The sequence below is a fragment of the Onychomys torridus genome, chromosome 5 (genome assembly GCF_903995425.1).
Source record: "Onychomys torridus chromosome 5, mOncTor1.1, whole genome shotgun sequence".
Taxonomy (NCBI): Eukaryota; Metazoa; Chordata; class Mammalia; order Rodentia; family Cricetidae; genus Onychomys; species Onychomys torridus.
Window position 1 is genome coordinate 12,103,291 of NC_050447.1, and position 16,117 is coordinate 12,119,407.

Sequence of the window (16,117 nt, forward strand, 5' to 3'; positions counted from 1 at the left end):
TCCTCAAAGCCCTCAAAGCTTGGGCTGCCCTAGACGTCATCCTCCCTACTGTGATTCATCCCATTTCAGGTGCACTCTTGGGGTTCTTCACATCATCTTGCTTTGGCCACAAGAACAATCCATGTGCAGTCCTTCCCTCTGTCTCCAAGCTGTTTGCTCAGGGACCCTTGGCAGCCAAATCTGTTGCAAAGTTAACAGTGATTCTGTAGATCAGCCTGCCTCCCCTCCCCCAGCAGGCACACTTTAAGCTGATTTTCCTCTTCCTAGTTCTTATCACCATATGCAAATGTTTGCTTTCATTTTTATTTTATTTTATTGGTATTTCGAGACAGGGTTTCCTTGTGTAGCCCTGGCTGTCCTAGAACTCGCTCTGTAGACCAGGCTGGCCTTGAACTCACAAAGATCTGCCTCCGCCTCCTGAGTGTTGGGATTAAAGACATGTGCCACCACTGGCTGGCACTTTCACTTCTAAAAAAAATAACTGAGTGTATGTGTGGTTTTGTGTGTATGAGAGTGCAGTTGCCTGTGGAGGCCAGAAGAGGCCATTGCATCCCCTCGGAGCTCGTGTTATGGGGTTTGTGAGCCACCTAAGGTGGGTGCAAAGGAGCAAACTGCTCTGGAATAGCAATGGTACATGCCCTAACTGCTGAGCCATCTTTCCAGCCCTTCTTTCTTTTTTCTTCTTTTAAAAAGTATTTGTTGGCCAGGAGGTGGTGGGGCACGCCTTTAATCCCGGCACTTGGGAGGCAAAAGCAGGTGGTTCTCTGTGAGTTCGAGGCCAGCCTGGTCTACCGAGCGAGTTCCAGGAAAGGCTCAAAGCTACACGGAGAAAACCTGTCTCAAAAAACAAAACAAAACAAAAAATATTTGTATGTGTGCGCAAGCATATGTGTGTGCATGCACGCGGTTATGTAAAGGTGAGTGCTTTTTGTCCCTGGGTCCAGGGAGGTACTCATGCTGCTTGGCTGCAAGCACCTTTACCTGTTGACCCGACTCATCTCACCTACCCCTATTTGCTTGAGTCCCCCCCACCCCCATCTGTAATGTGGTCCAAGCTGTCTCTGATGGTTTTGTTTGGTTGGGGTCAGGTTCTTTTTTGTTACTGTTTTTTTGGTTGTTTGTTTTTGGTGGTTGTTGGGGGTAGGGGATGAGGCAGGGTCTCTCTGTGTATCCCTGGCTGTCCTGGAACTCACTCTGTAGACCAGGCTGGCCTCGAACTCAGAGAGATCCGCCTTGCTATGTAGCCTAGATTGACTTGATCCACTTTACTACTTAATTCTTCCTTGGCTCCACCGAGTAGTTTGGTTTCCTTCTTCACACTGGGGTCTTCCAGCTTCAAGGCCAGCGAGATCCCACCAGCAACCACCGACTTTGAACTTGTCTCAGCTGCTGGGGAGCGGCCGGCACGAAGGCTGTGGCGGCGCCAAGCGGCCCTAAACAACTGCCCGGACAGGACCAGACCTGGCAGAGAACAGCTTCTGGCCTGGCACGCGGGAGGGGACACCGGCAGGCGGGCGCCGCCCTTCCTGGCGGGAGCTGCCCTGACGGCGTCTGCGCTTCACCGAGGCCGCAGCTAGGCTCCTCCGGGGTCGGATCCGCTGGAGGGGGCGTGGGCGCGGCGGGGCTCCGGCGCCAGCCTGTTGAAAGCCGCTCGGGAGGCTCCCAGGGCCGAGAGCGCAGCCCTCCCGCCGCGCGCGCCCTGGACCCGGGCCTGGGGCTTTCCGCGCCCAGAGAGCCGCCTGCCCGGGAAAATCCCGGCCCCCTTCCCGGCGCCGCGGCCCTGCCCGGCAGAGCAGGGGGAGGGGATTCCCGGAATCTGCCCGGAGACCGCGCTGACGTCACCCAGCAGAATAGGCCCATATATGGGCAGCGCTTCCGCGGCGTCAGCGGGGAAAGCCCCGCGCAGCGCGGGCGGGGCGGGACTTGCACGTTCCGCCCTCCGTGCGGGGCGGCTTCTTCCCGGCCACTGCCCGCCGGCCCAGCGCCGGGTGCCAGGGCTCGGGATGGGAGGTCGGGATGCTTAAGATACCTGAAAGGAGCGCGCTCAACGAGCTAGGGCCGCCCGTTCTTCTCCCGCCACCCGCCCGGCTTGGAAGAAAAAAGACCACAGAAATTAATAAAGACAATTTTTTTTTTTACTTAAATAGATTCAATAAAAAGTCAAACACACACACAAACACATCTCAAAATAGACTCTAGACACGAAGTGCGTGTTTCTTCTCCACAGTACTGTGCAGAGGGGGAGGGCAGGGGGCGGAGGTCCCTCCCTAGTGTCCCGGCAGGCTGAGTACCAGGCGGCGGGGCCAGCTCCGCCGCGATAGCCCCCTCTCCCTCCCTGTTAAATACACAAATATATTATATTCAATATGAATTCGGTCTCTTCCCAGAAAAAAACAAAACAAACAAAAAAAAACATACAAAATACGCTGGAAGGGGAGCCATGTAAACGTCGAGGGGGAAGGACTGGGCGCAGGCGGGCGAGTCCAGTGTGTATGCGGCGCCCCAGGCCTCCGGGCGGGTGCCCATCGCCTGCCCCCCTCACCCCAGCGGGGGGCGAGCGCCCAGCCTTCCAGGCTGGGGGTGTCCGTACGGAGCGAGGGGGGCGCTCAGAAGGCGTGTCCTTTGACCCCTAGCAGCAGCTGGCAGCCGTTGCTGACGTGGGTCATGACCTTCTGCTTGAGCTGGGCCACTTGCTCCCGAAGGAGGCCGGCAGTACTCGACAGCCCCGCGTTCTCAGCCTTGAGTGTCTTCACCTTGTCCTCCAGGCGCGCGATGCGCTCCAGCTTCCGCTTCCGGCACTTGGTGGCCGCCAGCCTGTTCCGCAGCCGCTTTCGCTCCACTTTGATGCGCTCCTGGTCTTCCATGTTGATGGGGGACACCGGCGGCGTGGCGTCGCGGCTGCGTGCCTCTGGTACGGTCTGCGGTTCCTCTTTAAAGGCGGAGGCGCCGCGACCCAAGCCCAGCTGCGCCGGGTGGCCGCCCGCAAAGGGTGGCGCATGGGGGAGGTAGCTGATGGTGGCCGTCGGGTACGAGCTCCCAGTCCCGACAGCGGCCCCGGCGCCTCCAGAGGGTGCAGAGGCTGGGGAATAACTACTGAGGTTGGTGTAGACGGGAGGCGGCTCTGGACCAGCGTAGACGCCCCCTGGCCCGGCCTGGGGACCCCCGCTGGCGCCCAGGGACACGTTGGGGGGCGTCACGTGGTTCATCTTGTGCAGGTCGTCCAGGGCTTTGACAAAGCCGTCCGCGAAGCCCTCCTGCTCCTCGGTGACGCCGCCTCCTGTACCTCCACTGCTGCCACCCCCACGGGGGTAAAAGTACTGTCCCGGAGGCGTGGGCGTCGTCGTGATCACGCCGTTGCTGTTGGGGACGATCAAACGCTCCAGTTCCGTGGAGGCGAGCTTCAGAGATGCGCCTGTGTCTGATCCCTGACCCGAAAAGTAGCTGCCTGCCCCACTGCCCTCTGGGCCTGGGCCGCGAGCTCCAGGGCCCTTAAGACCCCGATAGGGATCCGCCAGGTTGAGCGCCAAGGTGGGTTTCAGGAGTTTGTAGTCGTGTAGAGACAGACTGCCAGGGGTCCGACCGTATCCCGCCGCTGTGTATGAGTCGTCGTGATAGAAAGGCTGTTCCATTTTCGTGCACATCCGGGCGGCCTGAGAAAGGTCCCCCTGAAGGGCCGCCCTGGGCCTCGCTGCGGCGAGCGGCGGGCTGTCCTCGGCTGCGGCGGGACCCGGTGTCCGGTCGCGCGTCCTCGGGAACTGGAGACGGTCGGCAGCGGCCAGTTGGCAGCTGTGCGTAAAAGCGCTGCCGGGCTTCCGGACCTCGTCTCTCCCTCCGTGGTGCGCCCGCTTTCTCGGCGTCGCTTCCTTCAGTTACCCGCTCCTTGCAGGATCCAAAGCCGGCCCGGCCACCCTCAAGGTCCCCACCGCGCTGCCCCAGCCCCAAGCTTTTATACTGAATTTGTCAGCTGCGGAAGTGCGCCCTGATTGGCCGACACGGGAGCCGGGCCCCCGCGGCCCCCTCCTAGAGCGTGGGGAAGGGGAGGAGGCGGCTCGCGTCACTGTCAGGAAGCGCGTGTCCTTGTAAACAGCGGCCACGAGCCGGTGGCTCTGCGCGGCTGCAGGGGGAGGGGCTGCAGAGATGGAGCCATTCAAGCAAAGGGGTGTTGAGGGACTGAGGCCCACAGGGTTAGGACTGCGGGAGTACACCTAGGTGAACATGAGAGCGTGGTACACAGCAGGTGAGGTAGGGGGTGCCTCGGAATATACCCGGAAAAGTCTCGAGGGACCCAGAGTACCTGTAGCTTGAGAACTGACAATACACTAGAAGACCCCAGCAAGCAGGGAAGGGACAAATCGGGAGGAATTTGTTAACATTTGACCCAGGGATTAACTGGAGGTCCCAGGTACAAAGGGCTTGAAGGAATGGAGTTGTCACAGGTGGGAGAAAGGAGTAAGGCAGCGAGGCTCAGGTATATATAGTGCAAGAAATGAGTAGGGGGTCCTAGAAGACAGATGAGTCTGAGGATTCTCCTATAAGTGGGAAGGGATTATGGGGAGGGCAATGTAGATATGCAGAAGGTGAGCAAAGGTCCTCAGTACACTGAGGTAGAAGAGGTGGAGGATGGGAACATGTCTACCAAAGGTTGGGGTCACTGTGGCTACTTGCAGAATTGTGAGGGAGAGTTAGAAGGGTCAGGGTACAGCTTCCGAGCTTTAAGGGCGATTACAGTAGGGCATCTGAGATCTGCCTCGGAGCATCCCAGAGAGAAGGGACTTGTACGAATGGGGCTGTACCTCGTGGGTGGTCCCTAGGCACCTGCATACCCTGTACCCCAAGCCCAAAGCCCTCCCTTAGTCACCCGGGGCTCGCCCGATACCCTGTCAGCTCGTGGAGAGCCGACGGGGCGCGGTCGCCCAACCCCACTCCCTTCCTTAGAAACAGGCTAGGGAAAGAGCCGAGGCAGGAAGTGTGGCAACAGCCCCGAGGGGGAAAGAGCCCGGCCCTGTCTCGTCATTCTGATCCTACAGGACGGTGCGCCCTGCCCTGGGCCCTGCCAAATTCTGCTCCTGGGAAGAGGAACCCCGGCAAGCGACCCCCAGGAAGCCACAGCCCAGCTACAAACGACTTCAGTCACTGTCTTCTCTCCCCCGTCTAGTAATGGTTCAGCCTGCAACCTCCGGCGACTACTAAGCCTGGCAGCCCGAGGACTGTTCCATTGACCCTCTGGAGGGGGTTGCAGCTTGGGAGCGGGGCCTCATCACCAAGGCAACAGGCCGGAGTCCGCCGAATTGGATTTGGGGCGGGGCAACCCCCTGAATTTCTCCCCAACATCCATATTAGGGCACAGGAAGAGGTGGGACCAGTGCAGTCTTGGGGCGGAGAACAAGGAGCCAGGAACCCAGGGTAGCTGCCAGGTCCCAGGGCGCGCCCGGGCCCCCGGACGGCTAGTCCGGACCAGCCTCGACCGCCACCCCCATGGGCCCCCCGGCGGCCTGGCCCAGCCCGGCGGAACAGCTCTGGGGCTGAGTCCTGTCCCGCCCGCCCGGCTCGGACCCAGCTTGGCAGGTCCCCGCCTGCCCGCGGGCCTGGGTCGGACTTTGCCCCCGGCCCGTCAGGGCGCGGAGGGGGCGGGTGATGCCTTAAAGGCATCCCCGGCGCCTGGGCAGGCTGGTACAGGGCTGCCTCCTCCCCTGGGTATGTGCCCTTCCCTTCTGCCAGAAGGTCTAGGGTCCCCTTTACCCACCCCATATCTTTGAAGTCTGGTTACTCCTCTTACCTACTTTCATTTCATTTGGGGGTGAGTGAGGTACCTTCCACTACACAGTACCTAAAAGGAGGTCACTTCCCTTGCTAAGGCGTCTCCCTCATCTGAGGACCTTCTTTCCACTCAAGTCAGAGGGCGAAAACCTCAAAGGGAGAAAATGGAAGAACTCACAGCCCCTTCTCCAGGAAGGGCAAGGTGGGGTTTAAGTAGCAAGGTTCCCAGTTAGACAGGTGGAACTTCCAAGTAGTATGGGAGCCACCAGAGAAAGGGGTGACAGTCTCATCTCTTCCTCTTTCCCAGGCTCGGTCTCTGGTAAGATAGAGGAGGCTTCTTTAGGGAGAAGCTTAAGGACGGGGTTAAGTAGTAGATTCAGCTCACCTAGAGTGGGACAGCGGAGGAAACCGAGAGGCAAAAGAGAAAGCTGTGAAGGGAAGTCCATCAGAGTGGGGGCACTGGAGAAGAAGGGGACATCCCGGTCTTTGAAGGATCCTTGTGACCCTTAAGTGCTCCCTCCCATCTTGCCCTTGCTTGAACAGCTCCCCTCCCCCACCACAGTCTCAAGGGAGATTCCAGAAGCCGCTGAGTCTGCGGGCACACTGCCAGGCCTGTGTCTCCTGCCCATGCTAATAACTGCAGCTGACATGTGGCCTGGCCTGAGGGGGTGCTGGCCGCAGCGTTTGGGGGCAGGGCAGGACGGAGGGCAACATGTTGGGAAGCCAACCTGCCTGTCCCACTGGCCAGGAGGCCACACTGACTCACCCATGCCACAGCTGAAGCTGGCTAGGCCAAAGGGAAGTCCTGGAGAGAGGCCAGGTCTACCCAAAGAGGGTCCAACGGGAAGACAAGAGTGGGTGGCTGGGGGCAAGGAGACAGGACAAGGGGAGACACCCAGAGAGACAGATAGGGCCAGGTTAGTCTTCTGCAGACGTGGAGACTGGGAGATACTTAAGACAGGCAGACAGGCTGTCTGAGAAATAGTAATTATTATTTTAATAGCTAACACTTACATGGCTATTACCATGGACTAGACACTCTTCTAAAGTGGCTTACATAAAGTTGGTCATTGGCTACTTCCAATGATCCAGGCAATTGCATGCTGTGTGAGTTTCCATTTAACATATGGGAAACTGAGGCACAGGAAATGAAGGGCCTTTAATAATGTCTCAGAGCTAGAAGGACTAGAATCGGTATACAGTCTGTATGGAATCAGAGCTGGCTGCCTCCTGAACACTGCTATGCTGTAGGTGGGCATTTATGGAGAACTAGCAGTATACAAGGCTCTGGGGGACTTTTTGCAAAGGGTCTATCCTTTTTTCCTCAGTGGGAGAAGTAGAGCTGGGCACAGAAAGGTAACATGGCAACTCTGCCAGAGTGGGGTCTTCCTTCCTACTCTGTATAGGCGCTTGAGCAGGGGTGGAGAAGAGGCCGACCAGGGAGGGCAGGGCTGGCTAAGCTGGTACAGCCGGTTCCAGGCCCCTACCATTCTCACTCTTGTGGCCTGGGCACCACCTCCTCAAGTCGCCCTGCTGGCGCCAGGCCTGCCCAGCGAGGAGGGTGTGACATAGCCCCCTCCCCCACACTGCCTGGGCTAAAGATCAGCACCAGGCTGGCCCAGGTTTCCCCATACCCCAGGGCCTGGGCCAGGGGCTACCACTCAGGATAGGGAGGAAGTTCACCCCCCCCACACACACAGTCTCTCTGGGGCTTTTGGCCTTGGCACTAGGGACTTCTCCTTCTTATAAATAGTTTGGTGACCGGTCTCCTCCCTGGCCCCACTGACCAGTGCCAGGGTTGCCACCAGGAAACTGGGCTGGGGGCTGCCTGTGAGTCATCCAGTGGGCAGGCTGGGGCGGGAGCCCGCAAGTCACAGCACCCAGTCTCCTGTCCCTGCCCCTGGGTGTGGACTGGTGGCTGGGCCAGAAGAAGCTAAGAATCAGTCCCAGAGGTCTCCATCTTGGAAGACCGCCAGCCACCTCCTTCCCCTATTCTGCGGTTTTAGGGGTCCATTGCCCCTCATCTGGACAGGAAGTTGCTGGGGTTTCTTGGAAATAAGCTCTCTCCTCACACTGATTCAACTGGGCCCAGAGGGAGTTTCCCATACAGCTGCCAAAGACTTGGGGGCCTGAGCTCCACGGTGTCCCCTCTAAAAGAGATATCAGTAGAAAACAACTGATCTTGGCAGGGGAAGCTGGAGAACAGCCGGGAAGTAGGGGTGATGTTGGGAGAGGAAGTGCCAGGATCTCTGGGCCCCAGAGAACCTCAGCGAAGGGTGTGTGAGGGGGGTGCAAGTGTGGTTGGCCTGTTAGGGCCTGTGTGAGTGCATGAGGCCTGCTCAGGGCTTCTGTCTGCGTGTTGGTCCAACCCTGCAGGAGGTGTGGGCCTATTTGTGAGAGTTCAGTTCTGCTTTGTGTGGATGGGGTGAGGGTGAGATGTGTGTGTGTGTGTGTGTGTGTGTGTGTGTGTGTGTGTGTGTTATCAAATGGGTGATCTATGGCTCAATTCTGGGCATACACAAGGCTAACATTTGTATCTGGTTTGTGTGTGTGATGCATCTGTATGTTTGCATGTGGTATATGGCTAGTCTCTGTGTTTATGTGTATAACCTGTAACTGCTCACCCCCCCCCCCCACCTCACACATATAGACCAGCCATGGCTATACATACATTCCAAACACAGACAGGGACAGGAGGGAGAAGAGGAGGCACACTTTATGTCTGGTTTTTGTGGTTTATATGTACCTCTGAGAGAGAGAGAGAGATGGGGAGAGAGAGAGAAGCCTAGTTGATCTGTATGGTGTGTGTGTGTGTGTGTGTGTGTGTGTGTGTGTGTGAGTGTGATGTGGTCTGTGGCTGGCTGTATGTGTACGTGAGAGAGCATGAGCTCTGTGTGGTTCATGAGCAGTCTGTGTCACTAGCCACAGCTTCTGTCAGGGAGTCTTCATGCTCATGTGTTCATAGATGCTGGGCTGTGGCTTGGAGAAACAAGCCTCTCTGCATTAGGTATTATCGTCTGTCCAGACTGCATTTGAGAATGTGTCTATCTGTACCCTCCTGTATTAGTTAGGTCCATTAAGAGGTGACCCCACAGCTGGGCATGGTGGCACATGCCTTGAATCCCAGCACTCAGAAGTCAGAGGCAGATGGACCTCTGTGAATTTAGCTGGGTCTACAAATTGAATTCCAGGCTAACCAGGGCTACACAGGGAGACCCTGTTTCAAAAAAATAAAAAGCAAAATTCAAGATGCCTGTGTGTAAGTCTTCATCTTCAAATGTATGTGCCACAATTATGTTGGTAGGTAGGTGCCTGGGCACCTCTGAAATGGTGTGTAGGTGACTATGACGCCTCTGTACATCTGTCTCTAGATGTATGTTTGTCTCCTGTTTCTGTAGGTAACAATATTACTTGTGCATGTGGCCTAGAGGCTCTCAGTTTGCTTCTGTCCTTTCTGGGAATGTCAAACCGCAAATGTGCACTTCTGTGTGCTGATATATCCAGCCTATGTGCAGAGCTGGTTTATCTGGGTCACACCTATCCTGACTGCGAGCTTTGTTTGAAGTTCTGGGGATTGAATTCACTGCCTCCTCACGCTTACTAGACCACTGAGCCACATCCCCAACCCCTGTCTGCTTTTGATCTGTGGCTGCCTTTGTGTGTTCTCTCTCTCCCCTCTACCACTGAATACATCTCCAGAGTCTTTGTTTTTGATTTGGCTGTCACTGTATGGGCCACTGCTGGGTGTCTTAAGCAGATGGATGTCTGTTTCTCTGTCTGTCCCTGACTAGATGTCTTAGTGGGTCTCACAAGTCTGTTCCTCTGGACTGGCTGAGGGTGACCGCGTATTTGTGTACATTCTTGCAGAGCACCCCCACTTCTCCCCCCTCCCCCGCTGTCTGGCCACCCTGGGCCATGTTTATTTTGCCCCCAGCCTATGTCTGCCCTGCCCTGGGAGTGGCTGACCCTCTTGTCTGTCCAGCTAGCCAGCCACAGGATGTTCCCGAGACGTTGTTTCCGGCCACCCGCAGGTCAGGACCCAGGCGTCCAGGGTGGCGGGGGTGGGGCTTTATCGTGTGTGTGGGGGTCCTTGTCAGGGCATGAGAATGAGGGTGGGGGGCGGGGAAGGGACTAGCCCAACAGGTTCCGCCTCATTCCTGCCCCGCCTCTCACTTCCTGGGTGCCAGCCCGGGGCAGGGGTGGACAGAATGAACCCCATGGCCTCAAGAGTGCGTGGGTGGAGCATAGAGTAGGTGTTTTCTGCTGGGCACCTGGACACCCAGGTCTGAGACACTCCTCCCTAGCTCTGTGTCCAGCTCTGAATTCCGAGCGTCCCATCTATTATTCATCTAATCAGCACGACTACTCAACGAGCTGGACAGAATTTTCAGACGGGGAAACAAGTGAGGGAAGAGACGGGATTTGAACGGAATTGAACTCTGCACGCAGCTACTGCTTCCAAAGACCCACAGGCAGCTAAGCAGCCATGTTCCCCCTCTATGCGAGGTGTCTGTGGGGTGCAGTAGGAGCCCCAGTCCCCGTGAGGCCAAGCTTTCAAGGGGGTACCCGCTTGCTCTGAGTCAAAAAAGCCCCTGGATGAAATGAATAAGAAAACGATTTTAACCGTTTCATTGCCACGCTAAGGCTCTGCCAAAACTTCCTGTGGGCTGGTGGGTGGGGGCACTGGGTTCCCGGAGCCAGGCCGGGAGAGGCCTGTTAATTCAGGCATGGGGGAAGTGCCCCCAATGAATTTCGCAATGGCCAATGAAAAGGGACGCCAACCTGGCCTCCAGTCATCTGAGCGGTAACCCTCTCACTCAAGGTCTTCAGAATCTGATTCCTAGTCCGGGATGCCTTGTGTGTGTGGGGGGGGGGGTCCCAAAGTCCCCTCCCCAGGGCCCTGAGTCATACACAGGGAAAGCCGCGAGGCATGAGTCACCCAGGCAGAGCAAGGCGAGTGAGGTGGAGTGCGGCCTGGGGACCCCAGGGCTGGCTTGAGTCACGCACGCCCTGGCCCTACTGACCCCCGAGCCCCCGCGGTGCAGAGATCAGGAGCGGGAAGCACATGGTCCGAGGGAGGACGGGTAGAGCGGGAGGAAGCAAGCGCGGGGCTGATCCAGGAAGCTGTTTCCATGGCAACGGGGGGCTGTCTCAGCTCTCCAGAGGAAGGTCTTCCCAGCAGGGACTGCCCCGCCCAGCGAGCTGGGGAAGCACCCGTTCGTTCGGCCCTGGGGCCCCAGTTTCAGATCGGGCAGGAAGGGGTTAACGGCAGTCCCCTCGGAGTTTCACCTGCGCTCCAAAGTCTCTGGTTCCGCAGCACTGGCCCCCCCGCGCGCTCCCGCACACGTACAGCCAACCCACCCCCGGCTTGCACTCGCACGCACAACCGCGTCGAGCTCCACGCACACAGCGAACTCCGTCGTGTCTCACGTCACGAACGACGCACGCGCCCCCGCAGTGCGGGGTGGAGTCCTCCCAGGCGGGGAGAGTTGCGAATAGAGGTGCGCATGTCCCTGCCTCCACTGAGTTGGCTGTCTGGTGTGACTTTGACACCCTCATCCACACACAAGGTCACAAAACAACTCTGACCCACAGTGTCACAGGGACACAGGATACACCTGCTGCACTCCAGCAGAACCCCCCTGTTCAGGCACACAGGGACTTACACCTAGAAGCAGTTTCTCGGCACAAGGGCTATATAAGGTGTGTGTAGATTCACAAACATAACCATATGCACACACAGAAGTTTATATATGCCACACCACTGAGGCAAAGTATAACAGCCTCTGTCACCTGGGATTTGGACTGTCCTGCAAGCACCCCTCACATGGAAATTATGGCTGAGACGCATGGTAGAGATAGCCATGTCCTCACCGAGTTATCACAGGTGACATACACAGTTTGATTGTTAAAGCCCGGACTCATGAGGAGGGCACATTATCACAAAAAGACAAGAGCTGGAAACAAGCGGAGTGTCTAATAAATGATGGCATTGCTCAGAAACATGGGCTCAACTGTGGAGCAAGGACAGCAGTAGAATATGGTTACAGACATAGATCCGAGGCACCGACTGTCCCCACACAAAGCATAACAGTCACAGACCCAAAAGAAGGGTCACACTGAGAAGCCTGTAACTGGCAGACACAGGAAGACAGAGTCAGAACAGAACAGTCTCTGGACTCTGTTTGGACCATGTAGAGAAATACAAGGGAGTGTGAATGAGGCTCCCTGGTACCCCTAAACCTGAATTTGTGTGTGTTTGGAGACAGAGTCTCACTCTGTAGCCCTGGCTGGGCTCACTCTGTCGTCCTGAAACGTGTTAAGGAGGTCAGTCTAGCCTTGAACTCACAGACCCACCTTCCTTTGCCTCCCTTGTGCTAGGATTAAAGGTGTGTGCCACCAAGGCTGGCTGACTGTAATCTCTGGTTTGTTGTTTTGAAACAGGGTCTTACTATGTAGACCAGCTGGGCTTGAACTCATAGAGATCCATTTACTTCCTTCTGAGTGCTGGCTTAAAGGCATACACCAAGTTGACCTGGGCTTACTATGTGTTTTGAGACAGTGTCTTACGAAGTCCAGACTCACCTCCAGCTTACCTTGAACTTGCAGATATTACATGTACACCCCACCACTCACTCCTAGCTTTTTTTTTCAAGTTTCTTTTTTAGATTATATTTTTACATTTTTATTTATTTATTTTTTGGTTTTTCAAGACCGGGTTTCTCTGTGTAACCCTGGCTGTCCTGGAACTCACTCTGTAGACCAGGCTGGCCTGGAACTCACAGAGATCTGCCTGCCTCTGCCTCCTGAGTGTTGGGATTAAAGGTGTGCATCACCACTGCCTGGCTTCTTTTTTTACATTTTTTAAAATTTTATTTTATTTTATTTTTTTTCCAGGGCCTTGTGCTTGCTAGGCAAGTGCTCTACCACTGAGCTAAATCCCCAACCCCTCTTTTTTTACATTTTTATGAGTATGAGTATTGGCCTACATGCATGTATGTGCACCAAATATGTGCCTCAGTATGTCAGATCTCCTGGTACTGAAGTTATGGATGGTCATGAGCCACAATAACCAAACTGGGTCCCTAGAAGGAGCAACAAGAGCTGTTCCCTTGCTGAGCCATCTCCAGCCTCCACACTCATCTTCTAAACTTGTGTGTTATGCACATATTGGTGCCCTGAACTTCCTGACAGCCATCAAGTCACATACACATACTCAGTTGTACAAACTCCAGGATCCCAAGACACCGGTGGAGGCTAACCCAATCATAAACCCACCACCTCACAGCTACACAGATATGAGCACATTTCCCTAACACAAAATGGTGGGGTGGGAGCAGGATAGGCTCCTGCAAAACAGGAGAAATTGAGTGCAGAAAGACTGTCAGTGTTCCCACGGTAAAAGTAAATGGAATTCACATGGAGGGTTTTCCATATCCAATGGGGGGGGGGGGGGTGGCCTCTGGTGTGGAACCCAGGGTCTCCATCCCAGCTGTGATGACTGGATCAATGTCCAGATGTGCAGGCTGAAGGGGCTGGGCTGGGGTCCAGCTGTGGCCTTGGGGAGAGGCTGAGTCACTCACTTCCCAGCAGCACAACCCAAGCTGGGCCCAGCTGTCCCTGGAAACAGTAGCCAGCTAGAGGTTACTGATCCAAACTTGCAGAGTGGGGCCTCTTGGTTCCTACAAGTGGAAGCCTACAGATCTCTGCAAACTTCCAGGTTCACTGTATCTAAAATGTGCTGGCATCCTTCTAAGTATGAGGGTAGTCCCAAAGGAAAGGTTTGTGGTTCTTTTGCAGAATTAAAGGTACTTATATCCACAACATGGCTCCTTGGTTGTAAAAACAGATTGCCAGCCAGGTGGTGGTGGCGGCGGTGGCGGTGGTGGTGGCGGCGGCGGCGGCGGCGGCGGCGGCGCACACCTGTAATGCCAGCACTTGGGAGGCAGAGGCAGGTGGATCTCTGTGAGTTCGAGGCCAGCCCGGTCTACAAAGCGAGTTCCACGACAGCCTCCAAAGCTACAGAGAAACCCTGTCTCGAAAAAACAAACAAACAAAAAAAACCCCCCAAAAAAACAGATTGCAAGTCTTCCCAGCTGCAGACATCACAGCCTCCTTTTCGTCCCAAAAAGGTGGGACTCCCTGCTGACCCAAGAGAAAGGTTATAGCTCCTTCCCCAACAGAGAATGAAGCACCTTCATTTATTTATTTGTTTATGTATTTACTTACTTATTTTGAGATAGGGGCTCTCTATGTGGCCCTTGTATGGACCTTGACATAGTAATCATTTGTCTCTGCCTCCAAAGTGCTGGGATTACAGGCAGGCACCATCCCACTCAGCTTCCAACCTTCATTTAAATCTTTTTTTTTTTTCCCCCTGTTTGTTTGTTTCTTCCAGACAGGGTTTCTCTTCTTAGCCTTGGCTGTCCTGGGATTCTCTCTGTAGACCAGGATGGCCTCGAACTCAGAGATCCATTGGCCTCTGCTCTCTAGCTTCATTTAAGTCTTGACTTTCTGAACATCTAGGATGCCTATAACATCAAACCAACATTGGAACAATTTAAGTCACCCTCCCAACAGGGCAGCAATGGCACACACCTTTGATCCCAGCACTCAGGAGGCAGAGGCAGGTGGATCTCTGTGAATTTGAGGTCAGCCTGGGCTACAGAGTGAGTTCTAGAGCAGCTGGAACTGTTACACAGAGAAACCCTGTTTCAAAAAACCGAAAAAAAAAAAAATGAATAGAAAAGCCAAATACATAAATAAATAGTAAGTCACCCTCCCATACATAAACACCTGGATTCTCAGATTTCTTCTAAACTTCAAAATCCCTGCAACTCTTCATTCCAAATTTTTGTGTCCCAGATATTCACCATACATTCTTGTAATAGTCATGGCTCCTGGCTATGGTGTATATGTGTGTATATGTGTGTGTGTGTGTGTGTGTGTGTGTGTGTGTGTGTGTGTGTGTAGGGCAGCATAGCTTTGTTTCTGTTTTGAGGTATGTATCAGCTCCTCTGGTGGATGTAGGATGGGGGAGCCAGCAGCAGCTGCCATGCCCACGGGAAGCCAGTCCAGTCCCAAAGCAAGTTCTTCTCTACCCCTCTGCACAGGTTCCCAGAGGCTGGAGTCTGGAAAACAAGGCATGAGGGTTGTGGAAGTGTGAATCAGCCTCCAAGCTCTCCTGTGTGTGCAGCGGAGAGTTTGAGTGGGTTGTAATCGAATGTCTGAGGTAAACTGACAATTCTCTTGTAAGACAGGGCGGGAGGCTGATGTCACTGGGCTCACCCCACTGGGGCAGGGGCGCTAAATGCTCAATGCGCTGAACCCGGGGGCTCAACATTCCCCCCCCTCCTGAACCCTCCCTAAGGCAGAGCTGGCTGCACTCCTCCCTCTGGGTACATCTAATAGCCTCTAATTACAGCATATTACCCCACCCGCCTGCGGGGGAGGGGCTTTCAGTGGACCCAGAGGTCAAAGGGCGCGGTCTGGGGCTCTAACCGGGCGTCAAAGCCCGGGTACTTTGTAGCCATTTTTTACTCATCTACAAAACGTGGGATTTGCAATTTTTTAAAATAACAAAGTTTCTAAAATTAAGGAAACAAACCCGGGCATTAAAGTAGCCCTTGACCTCTAGGGTTGTGGAGGGCATTCAATTGTCTGACTCTATCTATAGCTAATGTAAAGATTGCAAATAGTAAGCACTCCACAAATGATATCTTGAGACTATTGTTGGCAATTGATTTCTTTCTTTTGAGCCCCCTGCGATCCTCTAAGCAGGCTCAACCGGTGGACGCACCCTTTCCCTGAAGGTTTACCTGCGGTTCGCGCGCCCCCTGGTGGGTTTCAGAAGACTCGCAGCTTTGGCCTGGCCAAGTGTTTTCAGACAAGATGCTCGAAGCCCTGGCGGCCGGGAAGGAGCAGGGAGCTCAGTGGAAGGCGACTCCAGCGGGTATATCCTTTACTCAGGATATGTGCCTGCTGGACCCTTCCTGCTCCTGACCACACCCGTTCCTTCTTGAAGGACTCCAGAGTCACTGCTCCGGGGAAGACTCATTTATTAATATCTCTCCGCTCATATAAAGAAAGGCTCGGGTCATAACGCGGCTAAACCGGAGGATTTCTTTCAGCTTTGAGGAAAGAGCATGCATGTGCTCCTGAAACTGGGTGCCGGAGAGGAGCCGAGGCCACCGCTCTCCCAGCGGCACGGCTGGGCCGAAGCGACACCTAGCGGCAGGATGCGTGCCCGCCTGCGTCCCGTACCCAAGATGGCGAGGGGGCGGGGGGCGAGGCAAGAGCTCGCGTTTGGAGGAGATCACGTGTCTGGGGCGGGGTCTTCTAGGGGGCGGGGTGGAGCGGG

The 16,117-nt window shown here is 55.2% G+C and overlaps 1 protein-coding gene across 1 annotated transcript; it reads right to left on the reverse strand.

Moving 5' to 3' along the window:
- Nucleotides 1-2,118: 2,118 nt before the first annotated feature.
- Junb (JunB proto-oncogene, AP-1 transcription factor subunit) lies at nucleotides 2,119-3,977 on the reverse strand. Its single transcript, XM_036189138.1, has one exon. The coding sequence runs from the start codon at nucleotides 3,639-3,641 to the stop codon at nucleotides 2,607-2,609; it is 1,035 nt and encodes a 344-aa protein (XP_036045031.1). The 5' UTR covers nucleotides 3,642-3,977; the 3' UTR covers nucleotides 2,119-2,606.
- Between the last annotated feature and the right edge of the window lie 12,140 nt (nucleotides 3,978-16,117).

What these genes read in the sequence shown, in the direction of transcription:
- Junb (XM_036189138.1), bottom strand. Translation starts at nt 3,641, where the DNA reads ATGTGCACGAAAATGGAACAGCCTTTCTATCACGACGACTCATACACA.